At 51.9% G+C, this 19,990-nt stretch overlaps 2 protein-coding genes across 7 annotated transcripts; both read left to right on the plus strand.

Moving 5' to 3' along the window:
- The first annotated feature begins 7,641 nt into the window (after positions 1–7,641).
- TNFSF12 (TNF superfamily member 12) lies at positions 7,642–16,234 on the plus strand. 2 transcript variants are annotated; one of them, XM_008010155.3, is made up of 7 exons: positions 7,642–7,910; positions 8,069–8,119; positions 8,687–8,762; positions 9,367–9,420; positions 9,511–9,546; positions 15,121–15,245; positions 15,442–16,234. In XM_008010155.3, the coding sequence occupies exons 1-7, from the start codon at positions 7,752–7,754 to the stop codon at positions 15,691–15,693; spliced, it is 753 nt and encodes a 250-aa protein (XP_008008346.1). In that variant the 5' UTR covers positions 7,642–7,751; the 3' UTR covers positions 15,694–16,234. The 2 variants fall into 2 exon arrangements, with proteins under 2 accessions (XP_008008346.1, XP_008008347.1); XM_008010156.3 differs by having other exon boundaries at positions 8,072–8,119.
- Positions 16,235–16,520: 286 nt separating this feature from the next.
- Positions 16,521–19,956, plus strand: TNFSF13 (TNF superfamily member 13). 5 transcript variants are annotated; one of them, XM_008010164.3, is made up of 7 exons: positions 16,521–16,550; positions 17,411–17,640; positions 17,971–18,049; positions 18,192–18,239; positions 18,398–18,516; positions 18,695–18,833; positions 19,077–19,956. In XM_008010164.3, exons 2-7 carry the CDS (start codon positions 17,434–17,436, stop codon positions 19,184–19,186), a joined length of 702 nt encoding a protein of 233 aa, XP_008008355.1. In that variant the 5' UTR covers positions 16,521–16,550; positions 17,411–17,433; the 3' UTR covers positions 19,187–19,956. The 5 variants fall into 5 exon arrangements, with proteins under 5 accessions (XP_008008355.1, XP_008008353.1, XP_037843794.1 ...); XM_008010162.3 differs by lacking the exon at positions 16,521–16,550 and having other exon boundaries at positions 17,092–17,640; positions 19,077–19,170; positions 19,352–19,956; XM_037987866.2 differs by lacking the exon at positions 16,521–16,550 and having other exon boundaries at positions 17,154–17,640; positions 19,077–19,225; positions 19,352–19,956.
- The last annotated feature ends 34 nt before the right edge of the window (positions 19,957–19,990 follow it).

A 19,990-nucleotide genomic window follows, 5' to 3' on the forward strand; every position in this document is an offset into this window, starting at 1 on the left:
CTCTTTCCTCATCCAGAGGGGAATGGAACATGTTGGGAGACAGGAGGTCATTTTGGAGACCCAGGTTTGAATTCTGCTGCCTCCATATCTTGGCTGTGGCATTTGAGCAAAATCATTCACTCTTCTGTGCAACAAATATTTATTGAGCAACTACTATGGTAAGGCATTAGCCAGGTTCTAGGGAACAAAGATGAGTAAACCACAGTCCCCGCCCCCATGACATGACAGTAGGCGAGTCAGATGAGCACAGATGGTAACATTACGAGATAGTGGTATGGTTGGGGCAAAAACAGGCATCTGTGGATCAAAGGGAGCCCCTAACCAGGGAGAGAAGGCCCAGGTAGAGTCTCTTGGGGAATTCCCTGGGATCACCCATTCATTCAACAAATACATAAAGTGCCTACTGTGTGTCAGGCACTAAGCAAGACACCAGAGAAACAACGGTCTACAAGACAGATTTGGCCCCTGAACCAGTGGAACTTCACGGTTGAGTGAGGGAGGGAGAGCAGAAGTGTGAGTTGTGAGAAATGCAATGATGGAAACACAGCACTGTCATCGAGACTAACACAGGGGATACATACATGGGACGGGGGACGTGAGGCAGAATGTTGTGATGCTGGACCAAAATTAGACTGTCCTTGTGAACTTATGCAATATGTATCTATCCTATCTTTGTCTGCTGAAAGGCCTCACTTCCAGGAATGCTGAGTTTACCCAGTGCCCAGATCTTAGTTGCTAAATATCCTTCTCTGTGAAAGGGCACCGTTCCTTGAAGAAATGGCTTCTGATCTCAGGGCTGGTGCTGAGGAAGTACAAGGTGCAGCTGGAATATCTTATTATGAAAGAAAGGAACGGAAGGAACAGAGGGAGGCAGGGAAGGAGGGGAAGGAAGGATGATAGCATTTCTATATGAAGTCTATTTGTGATACCAAACTTGGTAATAGAATGAATGAACCAGCTTAAATATAGCACATTTATGTTCTTAAAATAACCAGTGAAGGAAACTAGAAGCCAGAATGGTAAGAGGCCAAGGAAGGAGGGTTTCAGAATGAGAGCGGGAAATAATCGTAGAGGCTGCAAATAAATAAGATGAGAACCAAGGTGTATCTGCTGGATTTAGCACAAGAGAGACCCGTGGTGATGGCCAACCACGTGGAGTCCATGTTCACTGAGGAAGTGGGGAGAAGAGGACAGGAGGGTCATCAGTGAAGAGATGGTAGGTAAAGTCTGGGGAAGAGCCCAGGATGGTGGCACATAGCAACTCATCCTGTTTTTTTCCAGAACTGTCCTGGTTTTAGCATTGAAAGTCCCTCAACCTGGGAACCTTCTCAGTCCCCGGCAAACTAGGATGGTCACTGTCCACTCTCAGGTTTGCTAGTATCACCATATTCAGTAGTCACTGCCAGACTGGGGAGGCTAGGCCATATTTATTCATTCAACAAACTTTTGCTGGCCCTGGAAATACAATGCCTGCAAAACATACACAGTCCCTACCCTTACAGACTACGTGAAATTCTTTATTTGCATTTAAGTGATGTTTTTTTGAGATGGAGTTTCACTCTTGTTGCCCAGGCTAAAGTGCAATTGCACGATCTCAGATCACTGCAACCTCTGCCTCCTGGGTTCAAGCGATTCTCCTGCCTCAGTCTCCCAAGTAGCTGGGATCTCGGCTCGCTGCAACCTCCACCTCTTGGCTTCAAGCTATTCTCCTGCCTCAGCCTCCTAAGTGGGATTAGGCGTGCGCCACCACACCCGGATAATTTTTGTAGTTTTAGTAGAGACGGGGTTTCACCATGTTGGCCAGGCTGGTCTCAAACTCCTGACCTCAAGTGACCCACCTGCCTCAGTCTCCCAAAGTGCTAGGATTACAGGCATGAGCCACCGTGCACGGCCTTACAATTAAGGGATATTAATCAAGCTGGATATCCAAAAAGAAAAACAAAAAACAAAATGACAAAGCCTTTTTTTCCTTTAGAATCATGATTAAAAATGTGAAAAGTAAGAAAAGTGTAAAAAGGCAAGAATAAAAAATATTGGCAGATTTCCTTTCAGTATTTTTCCTACATGTTTCCCAAGTTACTTCCTATCAGTGTCCTAAAAAATGCAAGTTAATTTTAACTTTGGCTGCAAACCAAGAACAAAAAGGTTAAGTGTATTGAATTAATTTTTCAAGCCAAAGTTAAAGGATCTGAGGATGATCTGCTGTCTCCAAGGCTCCAATCTCTGTTTTTTTCCTTTAGCAGGTGTGATCACACGCTGGCTGAGGTGGGTAGTGACTTTCCCTCGCCTCAGCAGGCTTCCTGCTGTACAATTTTTTTCTTTTTACAAATTAAAATGCTGCATTCACCTGATAATAAAAATCAAGTAGAGGCCGGGCACGGTGGCTCACGCCTGTAATCCCAGCACTTTGGAAAGCTGAGGTGGGTGGATCATCTGAGGTGGGGAGTTCGAGACCAGCCTGACCAACATGGTGAAACCCCATCTCTTCCAAAAATGCAAAAATTAGCCTGGCGTGGTGGCAGGCGCCTGTAATCCCAGCTACTCAGGAGGCTGAGACAGGAGAGTCGCTTGAACCCAGGAGGCAGAGGTTGCAGTGAGCTGAGATCTGCCATTGCACTCCAGCCTGGGTGACAAGAGTGAAATTCCATCTTTTCTTTTCTTTCTTCTTTTTTTTTTTTTTTTTTTTGAGACGGAGTCTCTCGCCCAGGCTGGAGTGCAGTGGCCGGATCTCAGCTCACTACAAGCTCCGCCTCCCGGGTTTACGCCATTCTCCGGCCTCAGCCTCCCTAGTAGCTGGGACTACAGGCGCCCGCCACCTCGCCCGGCTAGTTTTTTGTATTTTTTTTAATAGAGACGGGGTTTCACCGTGTTAGCCAGAATGGTCTCGATCTCCTGACCTCGTGATCCACCCGTCTCGGCCTCCCAAAGTGCTGGGATTACAGGCTTGAGCCACCGCGCCCGGCTCTTTTTTTTTTTTTTTTTAGATGGAGTCTCACTCTGTTGCCCAGGCTGGAGTGCAGTGGCGCGATCTTGGCTCACTGCAAGCTCCGCCTCCCGGGTTCATGCCATTCTCCTGCCTCAGCCTCCCGAGTAGCTGGGACTACAGGCACCCGCCATCACACCTGGCTATTTTTTTGTATTTTTAGTAGAGACAGGGTTTCACCGTGTTAGCCAGGATAGTCTCGATCTCCTGACCTCATAATCCACCCGCCTTGGCCTCCCAAAGTGCTGGGATTACAGGTGTGAGCCACTGTGCCCGGCCCACCTCGTTGCTGATTTCTAACTCCTGAGCTCAAGCCATCTGCCTACCTCAGCCTCCAAAAGTGCTGGGATTATAGGTGTGAGCCACTATGCCTGGCCTCTATTTCTTTATATATAAAATTTAGTTAATACTGACTTTCTAATATAAAACATGAAATGTTATCTAAGCAGAATGTGTATGAAAAAAACGTGAATTTTGTTGTTGTTGCTATTTTTTGAGACGGAGTCTTGCTCTGTCACCCAGACTGGAGTGCAGTGGCGCTATCTCGGCTTGCTGCAACCTCTGCCTCCCAGGTTCAAGTGATTCTCCTGTCTCAGCCTCCCGAATAGCTGGGATTAGGTACGCACCACCATGTCTGGCTAATTTTTATATTTTTGGTAGAGATGGGGTTTCACCATGTTGGTCAGGCTGGTCTCAAACTCCTGACCTCGTGATCCACCCGCCTCAGCCTCCCAAAGTGTTGGGATTACAGGTGTGAGCCACTACGCCCAGCCAAAAACATGAATTTTTAAACTCACATTGTCTCTCATTTCTCTCCCCAGTGATGACTATATTACCTTAATATTAATTATTTTGGTTATATATAGGTAAACCTCTGTTCTTCTATTCTTTTTTTTTTTTTTTGAGACAGAGTTTTGCTCTGTTGCCCAGGCTGAAGTGCAATGGGCATGACCTCAGTTCACTGCAACCTCTGCCTCCCGGGTCAAGAGATTCTCATGCCTCAGCCTCCTGACTAGCTGGGATTACAGATGTGTGCCACCACGCCTGGTGAATTTTTATATTTTTAGTAGAGACAGGGTTTCACCATGTGGGCCAGACTGGTCTCGAGCTACTGACCTCGTGATTTGCCTGCTTCAGCCTCCCAAAGTGCTGGGATTACAGGTGTGAGCCACCGCACCCAGCCTATTCCACCTATTTTTGTCATTTCTCTGGTGAGAGAAGCAGCTTGCAATTCCTCTTTCTCTCCTCACTTCCACATGTGACCTTTTCTCAGCTTCATGTTAACAAAAGTCAAAGGCAGGGCACAGTGGCTCATGCCTGTAATCCCAGCACTTTGGGAGGCCGAGGCAGGTGGATCACGAGGTCAAGAGTTTGAGACCAGCCTGACCAACATGGTGAAACCCTCTCTCTACTAAAAATACAAAAATTAGCCAGGCATGGTAGTGTGCATCTGTAGTCCCAGCTACTCAGGAGGCTGAGGCAGGAGAATCACTTGAACCTGGGAGGCAGAGGTTGCAGTGAGCCAAGATCGTGCCATTGCACTCCAGCCTGGGTGACAGAACGAGACTCTACCTCAAAAAAAAAAAAAAAAAAAAAAATTAAAATTGTGGGTCTTTGCAGTCTTTGCTGCCATTAAGTCTTCTGGATTTTTCTACAGGTTGACTCTAAAAGTTGAAATCCAGTCAAGGATATTTATATTATTATGGCCACATGAACAGTTTCTCAATCCCATAATCTATGTGTCACTCAAAGGACAATGTGGCAAGCAAGCACTAAGGCCCTAAATTTATACTGTATCAATTAAATACAATAGTGTCATGTTATAACTTGTGTTTCATTTATTTTATTTTATTTTTTATTTTTATTTTTTTGAGAGATGAACTCTTGCTCTGTCGCCCAGGCTGGAGTGCAGTGGCACAATCTCGCCTCACTGCAACCTCTACCTCCTGGGTTTGAGCAATTCTCCTGCCTCAGCTTCCCAAGTAGCTGGGACTACAGGCGTGTGCCACCACGCCCAGCTAATTTTTGTATTTTTTAGTAGAGATGGCGTTTCACTACATGTTGGCCAGGCTAGTCTTGAACTCCTGACCTCAGGTGATCCACCCACTTTGGCCTCCCAAAGTGCTGGGATTACAGGCGTGAGCCACTGCACCCGGCCTATTTATTTTATTTGTTATAGAGACAGGGTCTCACTCTGCTGCCCAGGCTTCGGTTCAATGGGGTGATCATAGCTCACTGCAACCTCAAATTCCTGGGCTGAAGTGATCCTCCTGACTTAGCCTCCAGCTGGGACTACAGGGGCATGCCATCACACCTGGATAATTTTTCTTGTATTTTTTGTAGAGATGGAGAGGGGTTCTCACTATGTTGCCCAGGTTGGTCTTGAGCTCCTGGCCTCAAGAGATCCTCTCGTCTAAGCCTCTCAAAGCTCTAGGGGTACAGGCATGAGCCGTGATACCCAACCTGTATTTATTTATTTTTATTTTATTATTTATTTATTATTATTTTTTGAGACAGAGTCTTGCTCTGCAGACCAAGCTGGAGTTCAGTGCCCAGATCATAGCTCATGGCAACCTGGAATTCCTGGGCTCAAGCGATCCTCCTGCCTCAGTCTCCCAATTAGTTGAGACTACAGGTGCACACCATGATGCCCAACTGTTTTATGGCTTTTTTTTTCCGAGATGGAGTCTCGCTCTGTTGCCCAGGCTGGCGTGCAGTCATGCAATCTTGGCTCATTGCAACCTCCGCCTCCTGGGTTCAAGCAATTCTCTGCCTCAGCCTCCCGAGTAGCTGAGATTACAGGTGCCCACCACCATGACCGGCTAATTTTTTTTTTTTGAGACAGAGTCTCGCTCTATCGCCCAGGCTGGAATGCAGTGGCGTGATCTCGGCTCACTGCAAGCTCCGCCTCCTGGGTTCATGCCATTCTTCTGCCTCAGCCTCCCGAGTAGCTGGGACAACGGTGTACATCACCACACCTGGCTAATTTTTTTGTATTTTTAGTAGAGACGGGGTTTCACTGTGTTAGCCAGGATGGTCTCGATCTTCTCTCCTCATGATCCACCCACCTCGGCCTCCCAAAGTGCTGGGATTACAGGTGTGAGCCACTGCACCTGGCCTCATTTTTGTGTTTTTTAGTAGAGATGGGGTTTCTACTAAACCCCACCTTGGCCTCCCAAAGTGCTGGGATTACAGGTGTGAGCCACTGCAACTGGTCCCAGCTGTTTTTTATTTACATCGTGATTTCAGTTTTGAAAATTTTCTGGAGATTCTAACTGCTTTTCTTTCTTTGCATACTCTTTTTTTTTTTTTTTTTTTTTTACAGGGTCTTACTCTGTTGCTCGTGCTGGAATACAGTGGTGTGATCACAGCTCACTGCAGCCTCGACCTCCCAGGCTCAGGTGATCCTCCCATCTCAACCTCCTGAGTAGCTGGGAATACAGGCATGCACCACTATGCCCAGCTCTCTTTAAGTATATTAGGTAGTACTCTGTTTCCTGAATTATCTGTTTCCTCCAATGTCAAATTGTTTGTTAATTTTGGTCTTTCTTTTTTGAGATGTCGCCCAGGCTGGAGTGCAGTGGTATGATCTCGGCTCGCTGCAACCTCTGTCTCCTGGGTTCAAGCAATTCTCTGCCTCAGTTTCCTGAGTAGCTGGGATTACAGGCGCCTGCCATCATGCCCGGCTAATTTTTTTTTGTATTTTTAGTAGAGACGGGGTTTCACCATCTTGCCCAGGAAGGTCTTGAACTCCTGACCTCGTGATCCACCCACCTTGGCCTCCCAAAGTGATTACAGGTGCGAACCACCTCACCAGGCCAATTTTGGTCTTTTTCTTTTTTGAGACAAGGCTCTGTTGCCCAGGCTGGAGTGTAGTGTTGCAATCACAGCTCACTGCAGCCTCAAACTCCTGGGCTCAAACAATCCTCCTACCTCGGCCTCCTGAGTAGCTGGGACTACAGGTGTGGGCTAAATTTTTTAAACTTTTCTGTAGAGATGGGGTCTTGCTGTTGCCCAGACTGATCTTGAACTCCTGGCCCCCAGCCTTGGCCTTCTGGGATTACAGGCGTGAGCCACCGTGCCGGACCAATTTTGGTGTGTCTTTTGCATGCTGCTGGTCCTCCTCAGATGCTTGGCAATCATTGGTAATGATGGGCTTCAGAACGTGCTACCCCAAACGATGCACCTCGTCATAGTGAGTGTTTTCAGCTGAAGGAATTTGCGAAAACCGCAGAAGCCGAAGGATCTTTCTTACCGTCTCCTGCCCTTCTTCCCTGAACCAGGTCCTACAACCTGGAACTCCCTGTCCTTTTCCTGAAGCAGCAAATAATAGCCTCCTGTCAGAGGTGCCCTCCCTGCACCTGGAGGAAAGGAGCGTCCTTATTGCTGAAGACACAGGGACACAGAAGAATCTGAACCAACAGGCCTTCCTGAGTTCCCCACCTCCCCGCAGGAGGTGCCCGCACACGCACAGCCCCGTCGCTGCCGCGGCCGCACACAACGGACCTCGCCCCGGTGGGGCACGCCCGGGCTGGGCGCTCGGAGGTCGGGTGGGCGCCCATTCCGTCTGCTGCACGCACAGCGCCCAGCCAGAGGCTCGGAGTTTAATCACACACAGCGTCCGGCTTCCTGTCCCCAGCGCCCCCTCCCGCCCCGTTTCCCTTGCCCCTCCCTCTCCCCAGCCCGATCCGCCCGCCGGCTCCCCCTCCCCCGATCCCTCGGGTCCCGGGATGGGGGGGCGGTGAGGCAGGCACAGCCCCCCGCCCCCATGGCCGCCCGTCGGAGCCAGAGGCGGAGGGGGCGCCGGGGGGAGCCGGGCACCGCCCTGCTGGTCCCGCTCGCGCTGGGCCTGGGCCTGGCGCTGGCCTGCCTCGGCCTCCTGCTGGCCGTGGTCAGCCTGGGGAGCCGGGCATCGCTGTCCGCCCAGGTGAGGCCCCGCTGCGCACCCCTTCTTGGGCACATCAGGAGCTGAGACTGCAGAGGGGCCGCTGGGGGCCGGGTGGGCTGAAGGCAAGGGGAAGGGAGGATGGGTGGAGGGCGAGATGTCAGGTGGAGAGGCACAGGGTGACGCTGCCTTCTTCCCAGCAGGAGCCTGCCCAGGAGGAGCTGGTGGCAGAGGAAGACCAGGACCCATCGGTGAGTGGGCGTGGGCGCGGTCTGCAGGCTGCTGGGCCACGGGAAGTGTGCACAGCTGAGGCTGCAGGTGTGTGCAACTGTGCCAGCCGCACACGAGGTGTGTGCAGGGTGTGTGTCTGTAGGGGTGTGTGTGCGTGGTGACAACTCTGTGTGAGGGGTTTGTGCTGGGGTTGTGCCCCCTGAGTCTGAGGTGTTTATTGGCTGGGGGTGACCTGGATGTATGAGATATGTGAGTCTGTGTGGAAGAGGGGTGTGGTTGTGTACAGGGTGCGTGTCCCCTATGCTTGGTGACTGGGTGTGGGCGTGTGTGCAATGTGTCAGCTGAGTGCAGGGTCTGCATTGGTTGTGCGTGGGAAAGTGTAGCTGGTCTAGAGGAAAGGGTGAGACCTGGGGCCTGACTCCCAGCCTCGCCTTTGCCTGGGGCCCCAGCTGTAGTTGGCTGAGGGGCTTAATCTGTCCCTAAGACTTCTGTGCCTATTGCTGGCTGGTGGCTCTCCTGACAGGCCCCGTCTGTCTCACTTTATATCTCTGGGAGTCCCTGGTTGAACCCTGCCCTAATTCCCCTAGGAACTGAATCCCCAGGCAGAAGAAAGTCGGGATCCTGTGCCTTTCCTGAACCGACTAGTTCGGCCTCGCAGAAGTGGTGAGTATCCCTCTATCCCAACCTCAGGAAGCGGGCAGAGCAAAAGCCATTATCCACAGGGAGAAACTGAGGCACGGAGGGTGAAAGGAGGCTCAGAGTCACGCAGCTAAGCAGCCAAGACTCAAACCTAGGGATTCTCGCCCTCCTGTGAAGCTTCTTCTGTCACATGGATGTACTCCTTCAGACCCTACCCCAAACAGGAAGGCGGGGTGGCCATGAGTTAGAAGAACTACTGGGATCCTGATGGAGACTAGGCTGGGGAGTCGGAGGCCTGGACCCCAGTAGGCAAAGAGACTTAGGAATGGGATGATGGCGTGGCCTAATGACCACATGTCCAAGTCGGCATGCAACTGTCCTGACACCCACCTGTTATCTCAGTGTGATTAGTAGCAGCTTCCCGTTTTGCTCTCAGAAGTATCCCAGTGTGGATGACAAATTATAGTCACTCTATTTACCGAGGAAGATGAGGCCTGAGATTCTAAGGCCAGGAGTCTGGACAAGAATAAGGATGCCAGGCTTCCTGAGAGGGGAACGGGGCTGGGAGAGTGGCTCTGGGACCCCCAGTAGGGCCCGCTTTGTTCATCTGTCTTCCCTTGATCCTCAGCACCTAAAGGCCGGAAAACACGGGCTCGAAGAGCGATCGCAGCCCATTATGAAGGTGGGTGATGGGTGAGCCATACCTGGGAGAAGAGGGGCAGGTGGCAGAGGGGCAAGGCAGGTCTCATCAACCCTTTCCTGTGCTTTGCAGTTCATCCACGACCTGGACAGGATGGAGCGCAGGCGGGTGAGACTCCATACCCCCAACAGCACTGGCCTCCTGGGAAAAGGGCCCCTTAAAACCTTTGACCTCCCACTCCTTTCCCTGCCATCAGTCTCAGAACCACAGAAGCCAGTTCATGAAGGTCTTGGTTCTCTCTGTGACCCAGGCATGCAACCCCACGAACGACCCCTGCCTTTCCCCAGAACTCTGCCCAGCTCCCCCAGCAAATCACTGCCCCGGCTCTCTCCTTCAGCCCTCATTCTTCTCCAAGAAGCACTTTTCATTCTTTTTTTTTTTCTCCTCCATATTCCATGTCCTGATGATCTTTTTCTCAAAATGCTGCTAGTGTCTGCTCATCTTTTTCATTTCTACCCCACCCTCTACTTCAGCACCGTGACCTCAGAACCTGATACGCAGCCTCTTGCTCCTTCCCCACTCCACACCCTCCACACCCCTCCACTCCATCCAACCTATGCTGCCATGCTGAGCCCCTAAACTTCACTTTTCTTATGGTATTGGCTCTCTACATGGCTTCCGGTCTCTTCGTGGTCTGGTCTCAACCTAATTTCCCTGCACTCTTACGCTGTCTTCATGCTTGCTGGGCTGACACCCCTGCCCCCCGGTGTGCCTCTTCTGGACTTTGCACATACCATCCCCTCACCCAGAATGCCCTTCCACTGTGAGAGGCGGGGAGGCCTGAGGGGTGCTCAGCCGAGGGGTTCACAGCAGAGATGGTGAGAAGTGGATGGGTTCATCCTGTGACCTGAAGATATTACTGACTTATGGGTTGGAGGTGAAGAATGAAAGAAAGGGAGGAATCACAGATGACTTCTAGATTTTTAATTTTTTTTAAGACAGAGTCTCACTCTGTCACCCAGGCTGGAGTGCAGTGGTGCGATCTCAGCTCACTGCAACCTCCACCTCCCAGGTTCAAGAGATTCTCCTGCCTCAGCCTCCCAAGTAGCTGGGATTACAGGCGTGTGCCACCACGCCCGGCTAATTTTTGTATTTTTAGTAGAGACAGGGTTTCGCCATGTTTTCCAGGCTGTTCTCAAACTCTTGACCTCCAGTGATCTGCCCGCCTCAGCCTCCCAAAGTGCTGGGATTACAGGCGTGAGCCACCGCACCCAGCCAGCTTCTAGATGTTTAACTTGGGTATCTCTGGGAAGAATGATGCCATTTCCCAAAAGGGGTTGACCAAGGAAGAAATAGGTGGGAAGTATGTAAGATAATTATTAATGTTGAGATGTCTAAAATAAACAAGTGGACAAATGACAATAAAGTAAATTCCACAAATGGATGACTGGACATTGTCGACTAGCTCAGGCTAAGTCAGGACGGATAAATCCAGGAGTCATGGCCATATGGATGGCCTTTTTTTTTTTTTTTTTTTTTTTTTTTTTTGAGACAGAGTCTCGCTCTGTCACCCAGGCTGGAGTGTAGTGGTGCAATCTTGGCTCACTGCAACCTCTGCCTCCTGGGTCCAAGTGATTCTCCTGTCTCAGCCTCCCAAGTAGCTGAGATTATAGGCAGGCGCCACCACACCCAGCTCATTTTTGTATTTTTTAGTAGAGACAGAGTTTCACCATGTTGGCCAGGCTGGTCTTGAACTCCTGATCTCAGGTGATCTGCCAGCTTCAGCCTCCCAAAGTGCTGGGATTACAGGCGTGAGCCCCTGTGCCCAGTCTATCGATGGCATTTAAAGCCACAGGATTGGATGAGACGCGAGGAGAAGGAAGGGCTCCACGAATGAAGCCCTGAGGCTCTTGGGCATCTCGAAGTGGAGCTAAGGGGAAAACCAGAGAGACTGAGAAGAAGCCGGACAGAGAGGAAGAAACCCAGGCAGGGTGGCATGCTGGATTGAGAGAAACCACTGTTTCAAGGAGGATGTGGCTGTCTGTGTTGAATGCAGCTGAGAGGTCACATGAGATGAGAACAGAGAAATGATGGCTGGGTTTGGTAATGTGAAAGTCCTGCTGACCTTAAGGAGGGTGGTTTCAGTGGCATAGTTAGAACAGGAAGGCAGTGTGCATTGGGTTGAGAAGAAAATGAGAAATAAGGAACTGGAGGCTGGGACAACCTTTTTTTTTTTGAGACGGAGTTTCACTCTTGTTGCCCAGGCTGGAGTGCAATGGCGCAATCTCGGCTCACCACAACCTCCGCCTCCCAGGTTCAAGCAATTCTCCTGCCTTAGCCTCCTGAGTAGCTGAGATTACAGGCATGCGCCACCACACCTGGCTAATTTTGTATTTTTAGTAGAGATAGGGTTTCTCCATGTTGGTCAGGCTGGTCTTGAACTCCCGACCTCAGGTGATTCGCCCTCCTCGGCCTCCCAAAGTGCTGGGATTACAAGCATGAGCCACTGCACCTGGCCTAGGACAAGCCTTTTTAGATGTTTCTCTGTAACAAGGAGCAGAGAAATAGGCCAGCAGGTGGAGGGTTGTGTGGAGCAAGGAAAAGTTTAGTTCTGTGAATAATACTATTTTTATCTGAACTAACACATACTGAGGGCTTTCTTGAGATAGGCACTGTGTCTGGCACTTGTGTTTGGTCTTATCTAATCCTCACAACACCCCTAAAAGGAAGATACTCTAATTACCTCCATTTTACAGATGGAGGTTACACAACTTGTCTGAGGCCATGAGATACTAAGTGGTGGAGCCAAGATTTGAACCCAGCTAGAATGTGCCTGTGTACTGGACATGGTCTGCATGAAAGGCGAGGTGGCTGGTGCAGGGGTGAGGGGTCCATGCAGGGGCCACATCCAAAAAGGGGAGAGGGAAGTTTCCAGAAAGAAGAGAGGACACATCTCCCACCATTACCAGAGGGTCAAAGGAGCACAAGAGAACAGGTGGGTTTGTAGATTTGCTGGGGGGAGATGAGGGAGCCTTTGCTCAATGACTTCTAGGTTCTCTGGACAACTAGGGAGACGGAGACAGGAGATTTGAGGAGAAATGGTACAAAATCTCATCTTGCTGATTATGAAAGCAAGCTTCGTGGGGGAATGTAAGATTGCCAGGCAGGACAGAATGTCCAGGTGAGGTCTGTGACTGGAGACAAATGATACCAGGCAAGCCCTCCGTGGTTCTGGCACACCATGCCCTTTGGCTACAAGCAGCCTTTGCTCAGGCTGGCTCCATAGCTAGGAACGTCCTCTCTTCTCTGCCCTCCCTACTCTTCATGCCCAGGTCAGCCTTCCTCCCCTTTGTATAGACCACTTATTTTGGCAGTTATCCAGACATTCATTCATTCATTGACTCAACATGCATTGAAGACCTACTGTTTGCTAGGGGCCAGGCTAGGTGCCCACAGCAACTAATATCCAGAACCCCCCCCCTTTTTTTTTTTTGAGACAGAGTCTCGCTCTGTCGCCCAGGCTGGATTGCAGTGGCGCAGTCTTGGCTTACTGCAAGCTCTGCCTCCTGGGTTCAAGCCATTCTCCTGCCTCAGCCTCCCGAGTAGCTGGGACTACAGGCACCTGCCACCACACCTGGCTAATTTTTTTTATGTTTTAGGAGAGATGGGGTTTCACCATGTTAGCCAGGATGGTCTCAATCTCCTGACCTCATGATCCACTCGCCTCAGCCTCCCAAAGTGCTGAGATTACAGGTGTGAGCCACTGCACCTGGCCTCAGACCGATTTTTAAGGAGTCATTGTCTAGGAGAGGAAACAAGCATATAAATTTGTAATTACAGGTTGGGTGCAGTGGCTCACACCTATAATCTCAGCACTTTGGGATGCCGAGGCAGGTGGATCACTTGAGGTCAGGAGTTCGAGACCAGCCTGGCCAACATGATGTCTCTACAAACATACAAAAAAGAAAAAAATTAGCCAGGTTTGGTGGCATGTGCCTATAATCCTAGCTACTCGGGAGGCTGAGGCATGAGAATCACTTGAACCCGGGAAGCGGAGGCTGCAGTGAGTCGAGATTGCACCACTGCACTCCAGCCTGGGCGACAGAGTGAGACTCCATCTCAAAAAAAAAAAAAATTCTAATTACAGTGGAATGTGACAAAAACAATAACGAAAGTGGCCAAAGATACTGGGCAACACATGGGAAGACAGACACGGCTGTGGAGTCAGGGATTCCCTCCCTACATTGCAAGGTGCCACTGGGCCTTGAAGTAGGAGCGTAAGACAAGACAGGCAAGGGGTCAAGGACGGTGGGTGGAAGCAGAAGCAGCCCCTGGGGCAAAAGCCCTGGGTTTGACCAGAGCATGATGAGGCTGGGGGACTCTTAAGTTCAGCATGGCAGAAGCAGAAAGTGCTGGAGGAGCGAGATGGGGATAAGGCTGGAGACAGAAGCCAGGCCACACGGTGGCATGTGGGAACTATTCTGAGGTGAGCCATCGGAAGGAGGAAGGCGAGGTGGGCTTACATCTGCATCTTAGAGACTCATTCTGTGGCTTTGTGTAGGGAATAAACTGGAGGAAGCCAGAATGGAAACAGGGAATGCTGTGAAAAGCAGACGGAGGCACCAGATGGGGGAGACAGGGGAGAGAGCTATTTAAGAGGCAGGATTGATAGGAACTGTTGATCGATGAATGATATGGGTAAAGGAGAGGGAGTTCCGCTTGAGTATCCCCCTGGTGGCAGAACCAAATGTGGAAAACAGACAGTAAAGCAAGTGTGGGATGAGGGGAGTCAGCTCAGCGTTGGTCAAGATGAGTTTGAGGGGCTGTTGCTGTTCAGATGGTGCAGTTGGCAGGGTAAGGAAGGGAAGGAAACTTCAGTGCTGGGGAGACTGCAGAGCACAGGCTGTGGGAACCCATCGGTGGAAATAAAAATGCCCAGTGAGCATCACTTTTTATTTTTTGGAGACACAGTCTAGCTCTGTTGTCCAGGCTGGAGTACAGTGGTACGATCTTGGCTCACTGCAACTTCCCCCTCCTGGGTTCAAGCAATTCTCCTGCCTCAGCCTCCCAAGTAGCTAGGATTACAGGTGCCTGCCACCATGCTTGGCTAGTTTTTGTATTTTTAGTAGAGACAGGGTTTCACCAGGTTGGCCAGGCTGGTCTTGAACTCCCGACCTCCGGTGATCCGCCTGCCTCGGCCTCTCAAAATGCTGGGATTACAGGCGTGAGCCACTGTGCCTGGCTGAGCATGATGTTTTCAAGGTGCATCTGTGCCATAGCGTGTATCAGTACTTCACTCTTTTTATGGCCAAATAATATTCCATTATATGGATAGACATTTTGTTGATGGACATTTGGGTGTCATTTTATTATTTTTAGTTGTACTAATTCAAATAATGTATGTTTACATCCTCAACATAAAAGCAGCAAATAATATAGATATCCATGAAGTCAAACGTTTAAATCCCCTCATACTTCTCCTTCAGTTCTACTCTTCTCCCCAGAAGTGACTGCAGGTGACAATCTGCCCCGAATGTCTCTGGCCATATACATTAGATTTTTTCACATAACTTCCTAGTCAACTGTGGGCACCGTAGGGGATGGATTCTCCCTTGCCCGGGGTGATCTATGTGTCTTCTGGGTAAAGTGGGCACTGAACGTTCATATGCTCAATGGATCCCTGGGGAGTGTGGGGGAGTCCTGTAGAGAGACATTTCCTTATCTCTGAGCATCTGTGTTCAGGTGTGGACGGGACAGTGAGTGGCTGGGAGGAAGCCAGAATCAACAGCTCCAGCCCTCTGCGCTACAACCGCCAGATCGGGGAGTTCATAGTCACCCGGGCTGGGCTCTACTACCTGTACTGTCAGGTAAGCCCCACCTGGCTGCACTGGTAACGCAGTAAGGGAGTGGCGAAGGGTTTGCCAGAAGAGTGGGGGACCAGCTACAAGGCTGGGAGGGTGAGTTGGGGTTTGGGTGGGATGGGATGCCTGTGTCACTGAGGAAATTGGAAATTGAGGCGAGGGCAGGCAGAGGCCTGGACTTGGCCTATTGTCCCCACCCCAGGTGCACTTTGACGAGGGGAAGGCTGTCTACCTGAAGCTGGACTTGCTGGTGGATGGCATGTTGGCCCTGCGCTGCCTGGAGGAATTCTCAGCCACTGCAGCGAGTTCTCTCGGGCCCCAGCTTCGCCTCTGCCAGGTGTCTGGGCTGTTGGCTCTGCGGCCAGGGTCCTCCCTGCGAATCCGCACCCTCCCCTGGGCCCATCTCAAGGCTGCCCCCTTCCTCACCTACTTCGGACTCTTCCAGGTTCACTGAGGGGCCCTGGTCTCCCCACAGTTGTCCCAGGCTGCCAGCTCCCCTTGGCAGCTATCTGGGCACCCCAGTCCCCTGTGCCCCACCCTCAGCTGCTCTTTGCTCCAGACCTGCCCCTCCCTCTAGAGGCTGCCTGGGCCTGTTCACATGTTTTCCATCCCACATAAATACAGTATTCCCACTCTTATCTTACAACGCCCCCCACCGCCCACTCTCCACCTCACTAGCTCCCCAATCCCTGACCCTTTGAGGCCCCCAGTGATCTCAACTCCCCCTGGCCACAGACCCCCAGGGCATTGTGTTCACTGTACTCTGTGGGCAAGGATGGGTCCAGAAGACCCCACTTCAGGCACTAAGAGGGGCTGGACCTGGCGGCAGGAAGCCAAAGAGACTGGGCCTAGGCCAGGAGTTCCCAAATGTGAGGGGCGAGAAACAAAACAAGCTCCTCCCTTGAGAATTCCCTGTGGATTTTTAAAACAGATATTATTTTTATTATTATTGTGACAAAATGTTGATAAATGGATATTAAATAGAATAAGTCATAGTCTCTCTCTTTATTGGGGCTCAGGGGACACTCCCAGAGTAGATGGGGGCCGTGGGAAGGGGGGCGTTGTGGAGCGGCACAGCTGGAATTCCAGGATGATGTTCAGGCTTGGGGGTGGGGACCTCCATGTTTCCAAGCCCCAGGTGGGAGCAGAGGTAGAAAGGCACACTGCCCAGGAAAAAATCAATCGTCCGCCCAAGGTACAGCAGAAGCGGCCTCCTTTCCCTAGGAGGCGGACTTCCTCCTCCGGGGGAATCCCTCCCTGGCTGGGAGGAGCAGGGGCCCTTCCTCTTGGTGGCCTCGGGACATTCAGCAGGTGCTGGCACAGGCCCTTGCTGGGAGGTGGGGTGGGCAGGAGCCAGCCTGGAGGAGGGGTCAGAGTCAGCAAGCACACGGGAACCCGGAACCCTGTGTGCCGGGGAGGAATCCTGCAGTGGCTGGGGGGCTTGGGGCTGCTGCTTTGTCTCTTCGTCCAGAGCCTTATGTAAGAGCTTTTCTCGGGAAACAGGAAGTCCTGCTTGCCAAGTTCAGCACAGGGAGTAGTGCAGGCCTTATTCCAACACACCCGGCCCAGCCTTAACCCCAGAACTCAGCCAGTTTCTTGCTTCCGTGCCCCTGGTTCTCCTCCCCACCGAGCCCACCCCTCCTTTCCCACCTTCAGTCACCCCTAGTAAACCGCCCCAGTGATCTCTGCTGTGCCTGAGCCAGAGGGTCTTTCACCCTCGCCCTGACCCTGGACACTGCCCAGCTTGGCCCCCCATCCTGCTCCTGGCACCATGCCCTCTCGCCAGCCAACCTTCCCTCCCCCAACCCTGGGGCCGCCCTAGGGTTCCTGCGCACTGGCTGTTCCTCCTGGGTGTCACTGGCAGCCCCGTCCTTCCTAGAGGGACTGGAACCTAATTCTCCTGAGGCTGAGGGAGGGTGGAGGGTCTCAAGGCAACACTGGCCCCACGACGGATTGCCAGGAGCACTAACAGTACCCTTAGCTTGCTTTCCTCCTCCCTCCTTTTTATTCTCAAGTTCCTTTTTATTTCTCCTTGCGTAACAACCTTCTTCCCTTCTGCACCACTGCCCGTACCCCTACCCGCCCCGCCACCTCCTTGCTACCCCACTCTTGAAGCCACAGCTGTTGGCAGGGTCCCCAGCTCATGCCAGCCTCATCTCTTTTCTCGCTAGCCCCCAAAGGGCCTCCAGGCAACATGGGGGTTCCGGTCAGAGAGCCGGCACTCTCAGTTGCCCTCTGGTTGAGTTGGGGTGCAGCTCTGGGGGCTGTGGCTTGTGCCATGGCTCTGCTGACCCAACAGGCAGAGCTGCAGAGCCTCAGGAGAGAGGTGAGCCGGCTGCAGAGGACAGGAGGGCCCTCCCAGAAGGCAGAAGGGTATCCCTGGCAGAGTCTCCCGGAGCAGGTGAGTGAGGGGAGGAGGGTGTCTGGGAGAGAAGGATGGTTAGCATGGGGGGGTCTCTGGGCCTCCTGGTCTGCAAAGTTTCAAGGGGGTGCAAGAGAGGGTCTCCGGTTTGGAAGTCAGGGGCGCGGCCATTCCAGAAAAGGAAACTGTTAAAGGTTAATGCTTCTCATACCTAACAAATCCTGGAGGGCAGCCAGCACCAACACTCAGGTTGCTGGGAAAAGGTGCATGAGAGATTTGAGGCATTTCGGGGGCAGGGGAGGGCTGGGAAGGAAGGCTGGCTGGGACTCTTGCATCTTAATCTAACCCTGATCCTCTTTCCATGAGCAGAGCTCCGATGCCCTGGAAGCCTGGGAGAATGGGGAGAGATCCCGGAAAAGGAGAGCAGTGCTCACCCAAAAACAGAAGAGTGAGGCTTCCAGGGTGCAGCAGGGGTGGGAGGTGTGCAGCAGCATGGGGATTGTAAGCCCGAGTCAGGGTGAGGGTGGAGGCTGCCAACAGCACAACGGGGAAAAGTGGACACGGCTGAGATTCCCTCCTTCTCTCCTCAGAGCAGCACTCCGTCCTGCACCTGGTTCCCATTAACGCCACCTCCAAGGGTTAGCACTATTTTAAATAATGGCTTTGGGGAGGGGCAATAACCAGCAACTCTCGGGCTGGCACTTGGGCTCAAGGGGTTCTTATAGGTGAAAGGGGAAGAACCAAAAAGCATCTGAGAGTGCCAAGAAATCCTGACCGACACACTTCTCACCTCCAGATGACTCCGATGTGACCGAGGTGATGTGGCAACCAGCTCTTAGGCGTGGGAGAGGCCTACAGGCCCAAGGATATGGTGTCCGAATCCGGGATGCTGGAGTTTATCTGCTGTATAGCCAGGTAACCCCGCCACACTCTGAGCTTCACAAGGGGCCTCTTTGGCCCGATACTGAGGGTTCCTGACCCCTCTATTCATACCAAACCTAGCAGACCCTTCTTTCTTCCCTCGTTATCGCTCCTGAGGCCTCCCAGAACTGAGCCAGGCCATCCTGTTTTCTTCATCTCCCTTCCCTGCCAGGTCCTGTTTCAAGACGTGACTTTCACCATGGGTCAGGTGGTGTCTCGAGAAGGCCAAGGAAAGCAAGAGACTCTATTCCGATGTATAAGAAGTATGCCCTCCCACCCGGACCGGGCCTACAACAGCTGCTATAGCGCAGGTGAGAGCCGTGTGGGCAGCCAAAAGCAGGACATCTCTGACAGGGGGTGCAGTGCAGGGAGCTACCAATTGGAGGGAGGCTGGAAACCTAAACAGAGGCGGGCCTCTTCATTCTGAGGAGTGAAGTGCAGAATGCCTGGGTCCTTACAGGAGGTAGAGGAACGGTGGAGCTGGAAAGGCAGGGGGAAACAGGGCATCTGGATAGCTGTGCTTCACTGCAAATCTACTTTCTCTCTTTTCTCAGGTGTCTTCCATTTACACCAAGGGGATATTCTAAGTGTCATAATTCCCCGGGCAAGGGCGAAACTTAACCTCTCTCCACATGGAACCTTCCTGGGGTTTGTGAAACTGTGATTGTGTTATAAAAAGTGGCTCCCAGCTTGGAAGACCAGGGTGGGTACATACTGGAGACAGCCAAGAGCTGAGTATATAAAGGAGAGGGAATGTGCAGGAACAGAGGCGTCTTCCTGGGTTTGGTTCCCGGTTCCTCACTTTTCCCTTTTCATTCCCACCCCCTAGACTTTGATTTTACGGATATCTTGCTTCTGTCCCCCATGGAGCTCCGAATTCTTGCCTGTGTGTAGATGAGGGGCGGGGGACGGGCGCCAGGCATTGTCCAGACCTGGTCGGGGACCACTGGAAGCATCCAGAACAGCAGCACCATCTAGCGGCCGCTCGAGGGAAGCACCTGCCGGTTGGCCGAAGTCCACGAAGCCGCCCTCTTGCTAGGGAAAACCCCTGGTTCTCCATGCCACACCTCTCTCCAGGTGCCCTCTGCCTCTTCACCCCCACAAGAAGCCCTATCCTACGTCATTCTCTCCAAATATCGGACCCCAGTTTCCATCACTGTCTCCAAAGATGTATCTATTATGCGCCCGTCTACAGGGGGTGCCCGACGAGGACGGTGCCTTCGCAGTCAAATTACTCTTCGGGTCCCAAGGTTTGGCTTTCATGCGCTCCATTGCCCCGGCGTGGCAGGCCATTCCAAGCCCTTCCGGGCTGGAACTGCTGTCGGGGGAGCCTCGGATGTATCGTACGCCCTGGTGTTGGTGTTGCCTCACTCCTCTGAGCTCTTCTTTCTGATCAAGCCCTGCTTAAAGTTAAATAAAAGAGAATGAATGATACCCCGGCTCCATTTCCCCCACTGCCTCGCCTCAG

This window comes from Chlorocebus sabaeus, chromosome 16 (genome assembly GCF_047675955.1).
Source record: "Chlorocebus sabaeus isolate Y175 chromosome 16, mChlSab1.0.hap1, whole genome shotgun sequence".
Lineage (NCBI taxonomy): Eukaryota > Metazoa > Chordata > Mammalia > Primates > Cercopithecidae > Chlorocebus > Chlorocebus sabaeus.